The sequence below is a fragment of the Myxocyprinus asiaticus genome, chromosome 11 (genome assembly GCF_019703515.2).
Source record: "Myxocyprinus asiaticus isolate MX2 ecotype Aquarium Trade chromosome 11, UBuf_Myxa_2, whole genome shotgun sequence".
NCBI classification, from domain to species: Eukaryota; Metazoa; Chordata; class Actinopteri; order Cypriniformes; family Catostomidae; genus Myxocyprinus; species Myxocyprinus asiaticus.
The window spans coordinates 4,893,422-4,910,874 of record NC_059354.1 but is presented as its reverse complement, the minus strand read 5'-3'; the positions used below and the strand labels follow the sequence as shown (position 1 = coordinate 4,910,874).

The window sequence follows — 17,453 nt, the reverse complement described above, 5'->3', positions numbered from 1 at the left end:
CCTGAACAAAAGAGACTGAAATTTTTATTTTTTATTATTATTATTATCATTATTATTATTATTATTTACAATCGTGACAGTTAAAAAGCGTGCAATTGTCTGCTAATGAACATAAATTCTTGCTAACAAAATGAAAAGGTTAGCAGTAAATTGAAGAATGTTCTCTGTGAATGAGGGGACAGCAGTGGGAGGAGGGGAGGGGCCCTCGGTCGGTCAGTCTCGCTCTCATTAAGCGCAGTGCAGTGCGGATCACAGCTCCTGTACTCTCAGTCTCAGTGCAGCGGGAACTACCGCCTTCAAGGGCTATATTCATACAACCACAACAATTACAAGCAATGCAGCTCTTTCAGGAGGGGCTCTCTGTAAACCTGTGGTTTTTTTCATTGCTCATATGGACTTCTGCAAGTGCGTTTAACCTGGATACACAAAACGTCCTCAGGAAGAATGGTCATCCGGGCAGCCTCTTTGGATTCTCTCTGGCCATGCACCGGCAGCTCCAGCCCACCGATAAGAGAATGTGAGTAGAATTTGTTATCGTTGATCATTGCGATTACAGTAATCGAGATTAATTGACTAATCGGGAGTGTGATCAGATGCGCGCTCCACACCCGTTCGTCTGGCGCTCATCGTGCACCTGTTCCCTTCTCATTTTCAAACAGTTGTACAACTGCTTTCTCATCTATAAGAACGTGTAAAGGTGATTGTAACTCTCCGTTAGTTGATAAATATATAAACACATCTTTCTGAATGGTAAAATGTGAGTAATTGGATGTCCTGAGGGTGATCGGTCCCAATAAACAGAGCACCCGGTGCAGTCTGCAGTCAACGGTGTTGAGTTGCAGCATGTGGGGGAAGGCATGGTGCTTGAAGAGGCTGCTGCTTAGACAGGCAAGTTAACAATACCTACCGTGATGCGACAAGCTACCAATAGATAATGGCTTTTCTCATTGAAAGAATTCAGCAAGAGCAATGCTTCCCAAATTACACATAAAATAAAGGTTCTTCAGTGGTTCTTTACATCCCTTTTCTGATCAAGAACCTTTTTTAATTTTACAGTTTTTTTTCTTTCTTCTTTTTTTTCTAACTTTTTGATGCCAAGGACCCCCAGAAATGATGTTCCACTGTATTCAGCTGGTCATGTGATCTAAGCATGGCCGCCCCCATGAGGGGACCCTCTCCATGTAGAATAAAGCAGTTTTATAAGATTACTGATATGACTGGAGTCTTCATCTCATGTCATTATGATTTTATACATATGCTTCAAAAATAGTTTTTTTTTTTTTTTTTTAGGAGTAAAACTTTTTTATTGAGAAACTCTATAGAAAGATACAACTATTCTCAAAGCTGAAAATGAATGTTCAAATAAACTAGAAATACGTATTTCACAAAACAATTAAAAACTATGGCTGTCAGTAGAATAAAGTAATCGTGATTAACTTCCTGTTTTTGAACAGCCCATAAAACAGCAAAATTAAACAGAATTAAAGGGATAGTTCACCCAAAAATTAAAATTATCTCATGATTTATTCACACTCATGCCATCCCAGATGTGTATAAATTGCTTTATTCTACAGAACACAAATTAAGATTTTTAGAAGAATAGCTCAGGTCTGTTGGTTGTCACAATGCAAGTGAATTGTGGTCAGAACTTTAAAGCTCCAAAAAGCACATAAAGGCAGCATAAAAGTAATCCATACAATTCCAGTGGTTTAATCTATGCCTTCAGAAGCGATATGATAGGTGTGGGTGGGAAACAGAGATTTATTTTTATTATAAATCACCACCTTTTACCAGCCCTGTAGGTGGCGAAATGCACGAAGAATGTGAATTGCCAAAAAAACAAAAGGAGAAGAATGTGGAAGTGAAAGTGGAGATTTACATTAAAAAATAAATTAAATATTGATCTGTTTTGTCTAAAACAGCTGAGTTGCCTTGATGGATCTGCACTGAACAGATACAAATATTGTACTGTCCCTCTGCTGGACATCTTTAGTAATATTGAAATATTTTGTGTGCAGACTTGTCTTACAACCATGACTTTGTTTTTGGCCCTGTTTTTATACTGATACACTGAACAGTTTCACTTTGTTTTCTGGTCTCTGTTCTGTTGAGTTTTCTTTCTTGCAGATCTCTGTCTGGTACAGTTAAAGTTAGGATGATAGAGTCTATCTTAGGCTTTAAAACATCTGCCATGATGGTACAACAACAGGGGGACTCAGGGCTCCTTTTTATATGGGCCAATTTGAAATGCAAGGGAATCATATTCTAGAGTTAGAATGTTAACTTCTGAACAAATTAAAACTGATATCAGTTTAACGCCCCATAACTTTCTTAACTTCTAAAAAGTTTAGTTGGTAGTGCATTAGAGCAGTAGTTCTTTACATTTTTGACTCCAGGCCACCTGTGAAGCTTGCTGAGGCCCCCTCTTGGGCCCCGGCCCCCTGGTTGGGAACCACTGTTGTAGAGTTCAGAAACTATCAATTCCTCTGGCTGAGATCAGTTTGAGATTAACGAAAAGGCTGAATGATTTACTTAGTGCCAGATTGTGAGGAGGTTATTGGCTAAATCAAAGTGTGTGTGCCTGTGTCTGTTTGTTCATTTGTGAGTGTGTTTAAACAGTTGTGTGAAATGAACAAGTGTTGTTTTAGTGTGTGGTTGCTGACACCTGTTTACAGCATCTATGCTACCATGAAAATGTTTAGCACCTGTGACCAGACTTCGGTCTGTCTGTCTGTCTGTCTGTCTGTCTGTCTGTCTGTCTGTCTATCTAGCTAGCTAGCTAGCTAACGATTACATTTTGCTTTTTTCTGTTGTAATTTGGTCTGTGTTGATCTACTCTGTGGCTGCTTGGAATTCCTCAGCAGTTTGGTGGTAGTTTCTCTATTTACCTGAAAAGAGGATCAGTTGTGTAGGGTTAAGGTTAGATACAGGGAGGGGTCTACCATTGACAGGAAATGAGAGAAAACAAATGAAAGTGCATGATGCATTGCAGACTAATCTCACAGTGAATTCAGAAACAGAAGGTTGACTTTTCTTGAGCAAAACTCGGTCTATGCTTACCAAAATTTGAAGCACAGCTAGAGGGATACATTTTTTTAACATATAGGCACAAGTGAGCTCCTAAAGCAACTTCTAAAGTGAGTTGTTTTAGTTGTAAATGATGTAATACAGTGAAGAGGAATGCATATTAAATTAACCCTACCCCCAAACCCCAACCCTAAACGTAAAAATCAGTTGAGTAAAAATTAGTAATGTCCCGAATCCTGATACCATTTTTTGGAGACAAGTACAAGTACCGATAATTCCTTTCTGTTGCTCGCCAACACGATACCTGTTTGTTGTTGTTTTTTTTTTTTTTTTTTGTAATGTTGCCGTTTTCAAATACAATACTGAGGATTTGAGGACAGCATGTTTATTATGTTTCAGCAACTGTCACTCAAAAGACATCATCCAAAAAAGTCATTTTTAGCTTTCACAAAATTATCAAAAATCACCAACAAATTCATCACTATAAATAAAACCAAGAAAGCTGGCCTACTTCCTGGTTTCAGCAAGCCATTTTAAGCTCCTACATTTTCAAAAATTGTAAAAAAAAATCTCAAATTTAACAGAAAAAAAACAAAAACATATAACCAATAATGGCTGTCTATCATTAAGGATTCTTTTGCAAATGTAAGGGCAGGTTCTTTTTTGTGAACAGAAGCACCTCTGCATGTTGACGTGTAGGGCTTTATGAAATCCATTTAAGTTTTTTCCAAATTCTTTTCAATTTTTACAAAAATTCAGTGTTTTCCGTTTGATTTTTTTCTGAATTCTGTATTCAACAGTTTAATTTAATCTTATCATCAAAATGGTGTCAAAATAAACTAATTCATTAAAACTTGAAATGAAAATCAAATGAAAATAGAACAATTAATTTTCAACATAACATAGCATTATTTTTATTATATAAAGTAATTTTATACAGATCCTCACAGCACAATCCAAAATACAACATTTGAGTTATTTTTGTTAAATAAAGTGCTGCACAACAGAGCATCACAGATGTGAGATATTAATTATACTATTTTTATTGATTTATTATTATTATTTGTATTATTATTACATTGAATATGGTATAATTATAAAGTAGATACGTATATATATATATATATATATATATATATATATATATTACTGTGGAATTTTATTTTCAATTATTTTTAGCTTTTATTTTGGCGGAAAACTGAGTAAAGCCCTTTTGCGCTCTGCTCTCTGTCATCTGTTACACACAAGAGCGTGCGTGATCCTCATTAAGAGGTGATTTCAGTGTACGAGCAGCCTGGCTTAACACATTCAGTTTGAAGTGGACATTCAGACTATATACTGTATTTATTTAATTAAATTTCAGCCTTTGCGGTTTAATAATCACACTAGGACATATCGCGATTTTAATTTGTGCGCTGAATGTGTACGCAATGACATTCGTACATCAGATGATATCAGTTTTTGGTATCAGAGCATTTTTACGAGTACAATTATGTGACCGCTATATCGGACTCGAGGGAAATCCCTAGGGAAAATGTATTCTTAAAGGGATTATGCAACCTCCGAATTGTGAAAAAAAAGTGTTTTTGTGATTGTATTACTCTGCAGTGGCATTTACACACAGTCTGAGCTGTGCTTCTTTCTCACCAACATTCTCATAAGAGTGTGAATAGGGCTCAACTCTTGAGGTAAACTGCAGCGAGGCTTTGGGTGTTGACAGCCCATTTGTGCTGCATTTTCCTTTGTCAGAGGCAGGGTTGGGAGGGATACTTTTACAAATGTAATCAGTTACAAATACTGATTACTTATTCAAATGTAATCATTAACTTAATCCAGTTACCTCAATAAGAAAATAATGTAATCAGATTACTTTTAGTTACTTTTTGATTGCCTCAAGATCACATATGTGAATAAAGTCAAGAGAAAAGCAATATGTTCTCGAAGACTTTTAATCATGCCTTCTGAATGCAAACAAAATGTGTTTGAGTAATGTAGCTATTATTATATATAAGATAAAAACATGAAAAACAGGGACAGTGCCTCCTTATTAGGAAAACAGTATATGTTAAAATCTAGCACAACTCAGCATTTTTAACCAAATCAGGTGAGTCCTCTATCTGTTACAGAAAATTGTTTATTTTCTCATCAAGCAAATACAGTGAGACTTGGTTCACATTAAACAAAATCTGATAGGATATACCTCATATTCAAAAACACTACCAAATTGAATTCTGCCATGTATTGCAGTTAATTGGCACTGACCATTCATGAACTTCCGACTGCAATAGGTAGATCACAGGCTATATTCTTCATCATTATTATTATTATTATTAATGCAGTGCCTCCAGTGTCTGTCCTCTGCTTGCTCACGATCCACAGTCAAACATCACCAGCTAATGTTTATGGGTGATTCTATGTTTATGTTTAAGGAGGATTTTAAAGACAAAAAAATAATAATAATAAAAAGTAAGAAAGAAAGAAAATCTTGTTTTAAAGAATAGATTGAAACAAATTTAAACCTTTTTAGTGTCTTGATTTACTTATTCCTACTTTCTATGAGTTTTAAAATGTAACATTTGCCAGTATTTTCCCTCACCCATACCTTTGAACTGTTCTTAACAATACATTTATAATAAGTATCAGAATCAGATAAATTATCCATTGCACTTTTCCTCTAAGAACTTAATAACATTTTCAATTCATTTGGTACATGTGTACAATCTGGATTTTTTTTAACAATGAAAAACAAGAAATGCTGTCCCAATTACTGTTGTCATTACAACATGAAAGCATTTCAAAGAACAATTTTAGAGTTTCAACTTAAGTTAGAATGGAAATGAGAAGTCACACTAAAGTTTCGAATGTAGGTGTCCCGTGTACCAGAGTACGGGCCGTTCGTCAGGGGGAGTGGTCGTTTCTCCGCTTCTGTTCCTGCTCCCGAGAAACTGATCGACAAATGGCAAAATTAGGGAACACTTATGACTAATTTAAGCTATCCTAGCTAAAGTGATTTTCATGTGGGTCTTACCTTTAAATGCTTCTTTAAATGGAAAATAACGGCATCTTCACAACTGGAAGGTAGCCTCTAAATTGCACTGAACTGTAGTGTTGTTTCCCTTTTCTACATTAAATAGACATGAATGTCAGAATTTCCACAAAAATAATCATATTTCTCCAATGGCCATTGCGATTGAACAGCCCTTAATGGTTTTACCTCGTTTGCCTGGAGAGCACAGTGTTGATGTGAGACAGGTGTTATTTGCGCATGCGACAGTAAATGCCACCTGATTCACATCAGTCATGAGAGAGAACCAGAAGAGATCTCGAGTGTGCATCTGATCATATCCGTATTCTGTACTAAAGCAAGCAGCGGTCTTTATCATTTTATGTCAGGAGGATCTTTTTTTTGTTTGTTTTTTTGGTGTTATAAATTTAAAATTGTAATCCTGCTTGTAATCCAAATTTTTACCAATTGTAACTGTAATCGGAATATGTTGGCTTTTTATGTAACTGTAACAGATTACAGTTACACATTTTTGTATCCTGATTACGTAACACCATTACAAGTATTCCGTTACTACCCAAGCCTGGTCAGAGCTGAAGCTATTTGCACATAGGTTATGAGACCAAAGTTATGAGAAAAGTTACACTTCTTTAATAACAAGATGATTTCTGGATTGAAAGAAAATTTGAGGTAGACATCTAGACAGACTTTGTAACAGTCAGAATATGTCAGTCACTTACAGTATTGTGGAACTTCACTCAAGTTTATTCTGGCTGTGTGAGCCAATGCAGACTTTAGGGAACCATGTCTGAGCTCACAGGAGGTGAACAATCACTGTGTAACTGTATCTCTGGTACTCCAGATGCCATTCATGCAGCCCAGTTTTCAGTAGCAGCTTCTTTTTATTGCCACACAAGCTGTCTTCTTTCCTGTCATTCTTATAGTTTCCTGTGGTCTGGAAAGGACCAATTCTGATTTGCCCTTGTCATCCTTCAGAGAAGGAAACCACATAACCCAAATAAAAAGTTGAACATGTCTGAGCTGCAGTGAGTATCCAGAGTGGTCAATGAACAGGTTGACATTTGTTTACACTGGAACTGGAGAAATCAGGGAATATGTACACCAGGCCATCTGTGGTCCTGTTACATGAGAGACAGATCGCTAGAGGCCTCTTTTCTTTTCTTTTCTTTTCTTTACTTTTATGGTTCCTAATATTTAAAAGCAAATTCATTTTACATTTTTGTTTGGTCTCCTCTGAGGTGGATGTGAAGTTGTAGATATTTGTATTTTGTTTACATCAACATAACCCACACACACCCACACACCAACATAACATTACACAACACAACACATAATAGGCAAGTTTATATTCCCCAATATAACCCAGCACACTCATTTACCCCCAACACAACTCATAACAAACACATCACATCAAAATGCTGTTTAACTCAACACAAACATAACACCTCAACACAACCCAACGTGCACAAAACACCCCAATATAACCCAACACACCCATCATACAAATAACACTCCAGCATAATGCAACACCCCATCATACCCCAACATTATCCAATGCACACATAACACCCTAACATAACCCCACACACCCATCATACAAATAACCCTCCAGCAAAATCCAACACCCCCAGCATTCCCTAACATAACCCAACACACTCATCATACTCCAAAATAACCCAATACACCCATCATACCGCAACATAACCTAACACCCCATCGTACCCCAATATAACCCAACACACCAATCAAACCCCAACACAGCCAAACACACCCATCATAACCCAACAAATCCATCACACTGAAACATAACCCAACTCACCATCATACCCCAACATTATCCAACACACCCATCATACCCCAACATTACCCAACACACCCATCAAATCCCAACATAACCCAACAGACCCATTATACCCCAACATACCCATCATGCCCCAGTATAACCCAACACACCCATTATATCCCACCAAAGCCCAACACACCCATTATACCCCAACATAACCCAACACACCCTTCATACCTCAACATAACCCAACACACCCAACATGACATATTCTTCATACCCCAACACAGCCCAACACAACCAACATAACCCAATACTCCCATCATACCTCAACATACCCATCATACCCAAACATAACCGAACACACCAATCATAACCTCACATACCCAAACACACCCAACATGATCTAACACACCTTTTATACCCCAGCACAGCCCAACACATCAGTCATAACCCAGCATAATCCATCATACCTCAACATAACACACCCATCATACCACAATATAACCCAACACACCCAACATGGCCTAACACACCCTTCATACCACAACACAGCCCAACACACCCATCATACCCTAACACAACCCAACACACCCATCATACCCCAACATACCCATCAAACCCCAACATAACCCAAAACAACCATCATACCCCAAAATAACTCAACATGGCCTAACACACCCTTCATACCACAACACAGCCCAACACATCCATCATAACCCAACAAACCCCAACATACCCATCATACCCCACACAACTCAACACACTCATCATACGCCAACATACCGATCAAACCCCAACACAACCCAACACACCCATCATACCCCAACACAACCCAACACACCCAACATGGCCTAACACACCCTTCATACCACAACACAGCCCAACACACCCATCATACCCCAACATAACCCAACACACCCAACATGGCCTAACAAACCCTTAATACCTTAACACAGCCCAACACACCCATCTTAACCTAACAAACCCATCATACCCTAACATAAACTTATACACCCATCATACCCATCATAGACTAACACAGCCCAACACACCCATCATACCCCAACACAACTCAACACACCATCATACCCCGACATACCCTTCAAACCCCAACATAACCCAACACAACCCAACACACCCATCATACCCCAACATACCCATCATGCCCCATTATAACCCAACACACCCATTATATCCCACCAAAACCCACATAACCCAACACAGCCAAGCACACCTATCATAACCCAACAAACCAATCATACCCCAACATACCCATCATACCCCAAAATAACCCAACACACCCATTGTACACCAACACAACTCAACACACCATCATACCCCGACATACCCTTCAAACCCCAACACAACCCAACACACCCATCATACCCCAACATACCCTTCATACCCCAACACAACCCAACACACCATCATAGCCCAACACAGCCAAACACACCCATCATACCCCAACACAGCCAAGCACACCCATCATAACCCAACAAACCAATCATACCCCAACATACCTATCATACCCCAAAATAACCCAACACACCCATTATACCCCAACATATCCCAACACACCCTTCGTACCTCAACATAACCCAACACACACAATATGACATGACATATTCTTCATACCCCAACACAGCCCAACACACCCAACATAACCCAATACTCCCATCATACCCCAACATACCCATCATACCCAAACATAACCGAACACACCAATCATAACCTCACATAACCAAACACACCCAACATGATATAACAGACCCTTTAAACCCCAGCACAGCCCAACACACCCATCATACCCCAACACAACCCAACACACCCATCATACCCCAACATACCCATCAAACCCCAACATAACCCAACATACCCATCATACCACAACATAACCCAACACACCCATCATACCCCAACATACCCATCATACCTCAACATAACCCAACACACCCATCATACCACAACATAACCCAACACACCCAACATGGCCTAACACACCCTTCATACCACAACACAGCCCAAAACACTCATCATACCCCAACCCAACCCAACACACCCATCATACCCCAACATACCCATCAATCCCCAACATAACCCAACATACCCATCATACCCTAAAATAACCCAACACACCCTACATGGCCTAACACACCCTTCATACCACAACACTGCCCAACACACCCATCATAACCCAACAAACCCATCATACCCCAACATACCCATCATACCCATCATACCCCAACATACCCATCAAACCCCAACATAACCCAACACACCAATCATACCCCAACATAGCCCAACACACCCAACATGGCCTAACACACCCTTCATACCACAACACAGCCCAACACACCCATCATAACCCAACAAACCCATCATACCCCAATATAATCATATACAGGTGCATCTCAATAAATTAGAATGTCATGGAAAAGTTCATTTATTTCAGTAATTCAACTCAAATTGTGAAACTCGTGTATTAAATAAATTCAGTGCACACAGACTGAAGTAGTTTAAGTCTTTGGTTCTTTTAATTGTGATGATTTTGGCTCACATTTAACAAAAACCCACCAATTCACTATCTCAAAAAATTAGAATATGGTGACATGCCAATCAGCTAATCAACTCAAAACACCTGCAAAGTTTTCCTGAGCCTTCAAAATGGTCTCTCAGTTTGGTTCACTAGGCTACACAATCATGGGGAAGACTGCTGATCTGACAGTTGTCCAGAAGACAATCATTGACACCCTTCACAAGGAGGGTAAGCCACAAACATTCATTGCCAAAGAAGCTGGCTGTTCACAGAGTGCTGTATCCAAGCATGTTAACAGAAAGTTGAGTGGAAGGAAAAAGTGTGGAAGGAAAAGATGCACAACCAACCAAGAGAACCGCAGCCTTATGATTGTCCAGCAAAATCGATTCAAGAATTTGGGTGAACTTCACAAGGAATGGACTGAGACTGGGGTCAAGGCATCAAGAGCCACCACACACAGACATGTCAAGGAATTTGGCTACAGTTGTCGTATTCCTCTTGTTAAGCCACTCCTGAACCACAGACAATGTCAGAGGCGTCTTACCTGGGCTAAGGAGAAGAAGAACTGGACTGTTGCCCAGTGGTCCAAAGTCCTCTTTTCAGATGAGAGCAAGTTTTGTATTTCATTTGGAAACCAAGGTCCTAGAGTCTGGAGGAAGGGTGGAGAAGCTCATAGCCCAAGTTGCTTGAAGTCCAGTGTTAAGTTTCCACAGTCTGTGATGATTTGGGGTGCAATGTCATCTGCTGGTGTTGGTCCATTGTGTTTTTTGAAAACCAAAGTCACTGCACCCGTTTACCAAGAAATTTTGGAGCACTTCATGCTTCCTTCTGCTGACCAGCTTTTTAAAGATGCTGATTTCATTTTCCAGCAGGATTTGGCACCTGCCCACACTGCCAAAAGCACCAAAAGTTGGTTAAATGACCATGGTGTTGGTGTGCTTGACTGGCCAGCAAACTCACCAGACCTGAACCCCATAGAGAATCTATGGGGTATTGTCAAGAGGAAAATAAGAAACAAGAGACCAAAAAATGCAGATGAGCTGAAGGCCACTGTCAAAGAAACCTGGGCTTCCATACCACCTCAGCAGTGCCACAAACTGATCACCTCCATGCCACGCCGAATTGAGGCAGTAATTAAAGCAAAAGGAGCCCCTACCAAGTATTGAGTACATATACAGTAAATGAACATACTTTCCAGAAGGCCAACAATTCACTATAAATGTTTTTTTTTATTGGTCTTATGATGTATTCTAATTTTTTGAGATAGTGAATTGGTGGGTTTTTGTTAAATGTGAGCCAAAATCATCACAATTAAAAGAATCAAAGACTTAAACTACTTCAGTCTGTGTGCATTGAATTTATTTAATACACGAGTTTCACAATTTGAGTTGAATTACTGAAATAAATGAACTTTTCCACGACATTCTAATTTATTGAGATGCACCTGTACACCCATCATACCTAACATACCCAATAAATCCATCATACCGAAACATAACCCAACACATCATCATACCCTAACATAACCCAACATAACATTCCCCAACATAACCCAACACACCCATCATACCCTAAGATAACCCAACACACTCATCATACTCCAAAATAACCCAACACACCCATCATACCCCAACATAACCTAACATCCCCATCATACCCCAACATAACCCAACACACCAATCAAACCCCAACACAGCAGAACACACCCATCATAACCCAACAAATCCATCACACTGAAACATAACCCAACACACCATCATACCCCAACATTACCCAACACACCCATCAAATCCCAACATAACCCAACAGACCCATTATACCCCAACATACCCATCATGCCCCAGTATAACCCAACACACCCATTATATCCCACCAAAGCCCAACACACCCATTATACCCCAACATAACCCAACACACACTTCATACCTCAACATAACCCAACACACCCATCATGCCCCAACACAACTCAACACACCCATCATATGCCAACATACCCATCAAACCCCAACACAACCCAACACCCCATCATACCCCAACATACCCATCAAACCCCAACATAACCCAACACACCAATCATACCCCAACATACCCCAACACACCCAACATAGCCTAACACACCCTTCATACCACAACACAGCCCAACACACCCATCATAACCCAACACAACTCAACACACCATCATACCCCAACATACCCATCAATCCCCAACACAACCCAACACACCCATCATACCCCAAGACAACCCAACACACCCAACATGGCCTAACACACCCTTCATGCCACAACACAGCCCAACAAACCCATCATACCCCAGCATAACCAATACACCCATCATACCCCATCATACCCATCATACTCCAACATAACCGAAAACACCCATCATACCCCGACATAACCAACACACCCATTATAGCCCAACACACTCATCATACCCCAACATAACCCTAAATACACATCACACCCCAACACAGCCCAACACACCATCGTACCCAAACATAACCCAACACCCCATAATATCCCAACATAACCCAACACATTCATCATACCCCAACTCAGTCCAACACTTGCAGAGCAACTCAATATAACCATAAACACACATCACACCTCAATATAAAACCCAACACAAGAAGTCCCATACAATCAAGCTTAGTTAGGATAGATTGCAAGCTCAAACAATAGTAGTGATTGCACTGCAGTGTGATTTTGAATAGAGATAAAGCATCACTTGAAACACTTGCATATTATGAGCAACACTGGGCAGAGTGGTTATTCAAAACAGCTGCTGCAGCTTTGGCATGGATGGTTTTGGACTGTGTAACACTTTGAGAATTAGAGAAAGGTTATGCATCTGCTGTATTTTCTAATGGAATGATGGAAACTTATGGAAACTTCTGCATGACTGAACTGACAAGCACAGACAGCTGGCTCTGGCCATTTTTTCCCCCTTCTGTGATAAAGCATCAGTCTGAAACAGGTAGAACTCTTGGTGAAGTACTGGGTTCATGGTCACTGAGAATTTTCAAGAAGCAGAAAGTTTGGTTTCCTTTCAGAGGTAAAGAGACTTTACAGTGGGCAAGTGACAGATTGCAGCCAGCTGCTACTACAGTAAGGACACAGCTGTGAGTAGAGTAAAATGAGTAAACAGCCACCCACCCACACCCACACATACTGTGTGCCCTACACTACCCACTGTTCATTTTACTCTACCTCATTCTATCAATGTTTATATTATTCTTAAAATTGAAATGCTGAAATATGTTATGACTTTTAAATTCAAATAAATCTGTTTAAATTATTATAAGTAGAGATTGTGGATATGCACTCTCACTTTTAGAAACCCCCTGTTTTAAAACCCACTGTTTTTAAAGGAATTCTGTTCAATCAGAGTACAAACTATGGTGACCCTGAATAAATAAGCTCTGGTAATCTCAACAATGACACGCTTAGACTAATCAAACTTAAATCTTTCTGCTAAGAATACTGAATTAAAGTTCTGCCTTTCATGCCTGAAAATAAGGCATGGTCTCTTTGACTTTTAAAGTAAAATGCTGTTTTCCCATAATTTCTCAAATTAGATCTTTTGTCCTTCCTTACGCTGGTTGAAAATGGGGTGTGTCAGGTTGACTGGCCACATTCTCCACATTTAACTTTAATGATTTGTCTCTCCCTCATTAGTTACTCAGTGCAATAACAAACCAAAGCCAGTCTACTCTACACCTTCTGTCATTCTTAAGACCAAGAGAGGAATATCCAAGGAAAATAAAAAAACGATAGCATGTTTACTTCATTAACTCCCTCAGTCACAGCATGAACACAACAAAAGAAAAGTACCTTTAAAAATGTACCCTACTAACTATAGGGCCAGACGATATGTTTCGGATAATTACTATATATTCATAATTATTTTGATGACAATGTAACATTAAGCAACTTTGTGACTCGCAATGATTTATTTTTTATTTGGCCATTAGATTAATTTTGCAATCCCTCTTGATTGTTTTAATTTTATAGCTTGCATTAAACATTTCAAATCTCCTTTGCTAGCAATAGCTTTATATAGCAGTAGCTTTGATTGAAATTTTGGTTCAACTGATTTTTAAAAAATTACTCTTTTAAGCTGTTTAAGAGCAAATACAAAAATGGAGATATATATTGAATATTATCAAAAGCCTGAAAAATATAGATATAGACATACACTGAAAAAAAAATGTTAACCTAAAAAATTCATGGTTCGTGGTTACATCTAAATTAATTTGTTTTATTCAAGCAAAAAACATGATTTAACTCTATCACTGAATTTATCACTGAATCAACCTGAATACATTAGGTTACACCAACAAAACTAATTTTAAGGGTTAGATCATGTAGAAATATATCTCTAAGTTTACAATTTCAGGTTACCACTTTTGATGGTGTAGCTTTGTGGACTGTTATAGCTACTTTTGTAAAACATTATAAATTAATATGGGACCTTCTTCAAATAATGTAACACATTCAGAATATTTGTGTCATTTTGTTTAATGTCTTTTTTAATGTGGTGGCAAATACCAAGTTTCAATATCTTTATTGTAATAAAACTGATTTCCATTTAGGTGGAAATTATGGGTTGCCATGATGATTTTTTAGGGATGTTCACTATTAAAAATAAAGGTTCCAAAAAAGGTTTTCGCTGTGGAAGAAGAATCATTTTGGGTCCCCCAAAGAAAATTTTTTTTTTTAAAGAATCTTGTATAGTCTAAACAACCTTTTTCCACTACAAAGAACCTTTTTTCAATGGGAAAGTTCCATGGATATTGATTGCCCATAAAGAACCTTTATTTTTAAGAATGTTAATGGGCTGCTGTTAAGTTATCATGAGTGGTTGTGGACCCTCTGAGCAGGCATATGTACATGAGAAACAATGTCTATTATCCTCCGATTACAATTAAACATTTATTTCGGGAGTATGGCAGAGTGTCCCAACAGTGACCCATAGGAGGTCTCCTGTGTTCCCACAACCCGCAAACATGCTGATCTGAATGGATTTGCCATGGAAATTAGATTAAGGGGCACTGAGTGCACAGATGAAACGCTCATGAAACCTCTCACCACTATAATGGCTGGCCTGTTTCCCATGAAGTGTTGAGCCCCAAAGCTCTGGCTTTGGCATGTCACTTCAATGTTGTCCGTCAGAGATGTGTGGAATTCTGAAACTATGATTGTGGCCCCAGAGCTTTCCAAATCTTACAGCCCACCTGCCACATGTCTTTGGGATTGAGGTGGGAATGTTTATTTACTGTCCTCCAAATGTTTATTTACTCTAATGTTTCATCATAGTAACACTTACAAATGAACCATGTTGCTTTGCCAAACCTTAAAGCCTTAAAGGAGTAGTTCACCAAAAAATTAAAATTCTGTTATCATTTACTCACCCGCATGTTGTTCCAAACCTGAGTGACTTTCTTACTTCCTTGGGACACAAAAGGAGATGTTAAGCACATAGTTAGGGACTGACAGCCTCTGTCAACATTCACTATCATTGTATGGAAAACTGAACAGTGTTAATATTGTTCAAAATTTCTCTTTCTCCTCTATGAAAGTCATACAGATATGGACAACATGAAGTGGAGTAAATGACAACAGAATTTTTGGGTGAAATAGGTCTTTAAAATAATTGTAACTCTTTACATTAATTTTCCCTTTGTTAAGGGGTTATAAAAGGGTTCATTAATGACTAATAGATCATTTACAAATGCATTATAACTCAATGATTTGTGGTTGTAAAAACAGAAATAAAAAGGGCAACTTCATGCAATACTTTACCAAATATTATGCATAACTAATATGTTATAAAAGCTTAATAATTTTTTTATATATATAGTTAATTCAAAAACAAATGCCCTACTTCATGATTTATGTCACAATGCCACAAAAACAGACTATTATAGTGATATTAAAAGGAGGGATTATGTCATTTTGTGTTTATATTCATGACTGTAATGTCTCGACTCACTCCTGTTGTCACTTTTCTTGTCACGTTGATGTCAAAATAATGATTTTAACTAGTCCTGGTTACCTAAAGTCCTCTGCAAAAACACATGTCAGCTCTTCATGCTCATTCACGGCATATATCAGATAAAAAAACCTGATGACCATTAAATCATACTGAACTTTATATACAGGTTTATATTGATGGCAACTCCTTAATAAATGCTTTATATGTGTACACTTTACAATCAAATACATTTTTATAGCTTACTAATGTTGAAATGTGTTATTAAGCATTTATAAAATGTCAGGTAAAATTACTCACTATTTGAAAAGTACTGAAAGTCAAACTTTTATGCATGTTGTTATAACCGCATGTCAATGATTTATAATGCATTTTTGTATGAATTATTTGTCATTAATGAACCACTTCATAAACCCTTAACAAAGGGAACATTCTTGTAAAGTGTTAACAAAATAACTGTTATTGAATATATTTTAAGAGTTTAATATGTCTTGTTATGCAGATTTATTTTAATTGATTTTAATTGGTCCAGCTGTGATTGTAGTGTAATAAATAGGATAGTGTACAGTCAGACAGTATTTTATTCAAGGTGATACAAGACTCTGCTTTGCATCTGGGTCCTGATCACTCTGTTTGGTTATTTAGCACTAATGACCCACTGACTGCACATCATTACATATTTATTCATCAATCCAGTTGGTGAATCCTTTATGCAATTTGAAATGGAAGTGGATTGGAGATGTTTAATTCTGTAACTATGTCAGAATCACACTCACACACACACACACACACACACACAGAGTCCTATCTGGAAAAAGAGACACTCATTTTTTGTTTTTTTGGTTTCACAATGCATTCCCTGTATTTCTTTTAAGTGTGACAGAGCTGAGTTTTTCACATTTTCATTTTCTAAGTGCCCTGTACAGTTGATTTGTTAGTGCTGCCAAATATTCTGGAAATGTTTCATCAGAATAACAGTTGCTCTGAGCCAGCTGTTCTGAACTGCCGTGTGTAGAGTTAAGCAAACTGCCACTGTTTGTCTCATTGCATGTTGGATCTGTCTTTATTTATTTTTTTTTAAACAAAC

The 17,453-nt window shown here is 38.2% G+C and overlaps 1 protein-coding gene across 2 annotated transcripts in view; it reads left to right on the top strand.

Annotated features, from left to right (window-relative positions):
* The first annotated feature begins 258 nt into the window (after positions 1–258).
* The window catches only part of LOC127448057 (integrin alpha-6-like), a 57,080-nt gene continuing 39,885 nt past the window's right edge, over positions 259–17,453 (top strand). For both annotated transcript variants that reach the window (XM_051710322.1, XM_051710323.1), the window contains exon 1: positions 259–517. In XM_051710322.1, the coding sequence (XP_051566282.1) occupies positions 336–517 (182 nt within the window). In that variant the 5' untranslated portion in view covers positions 259–335. The remainder of the gene's footprint in view (positions 518–17,453) is intronic.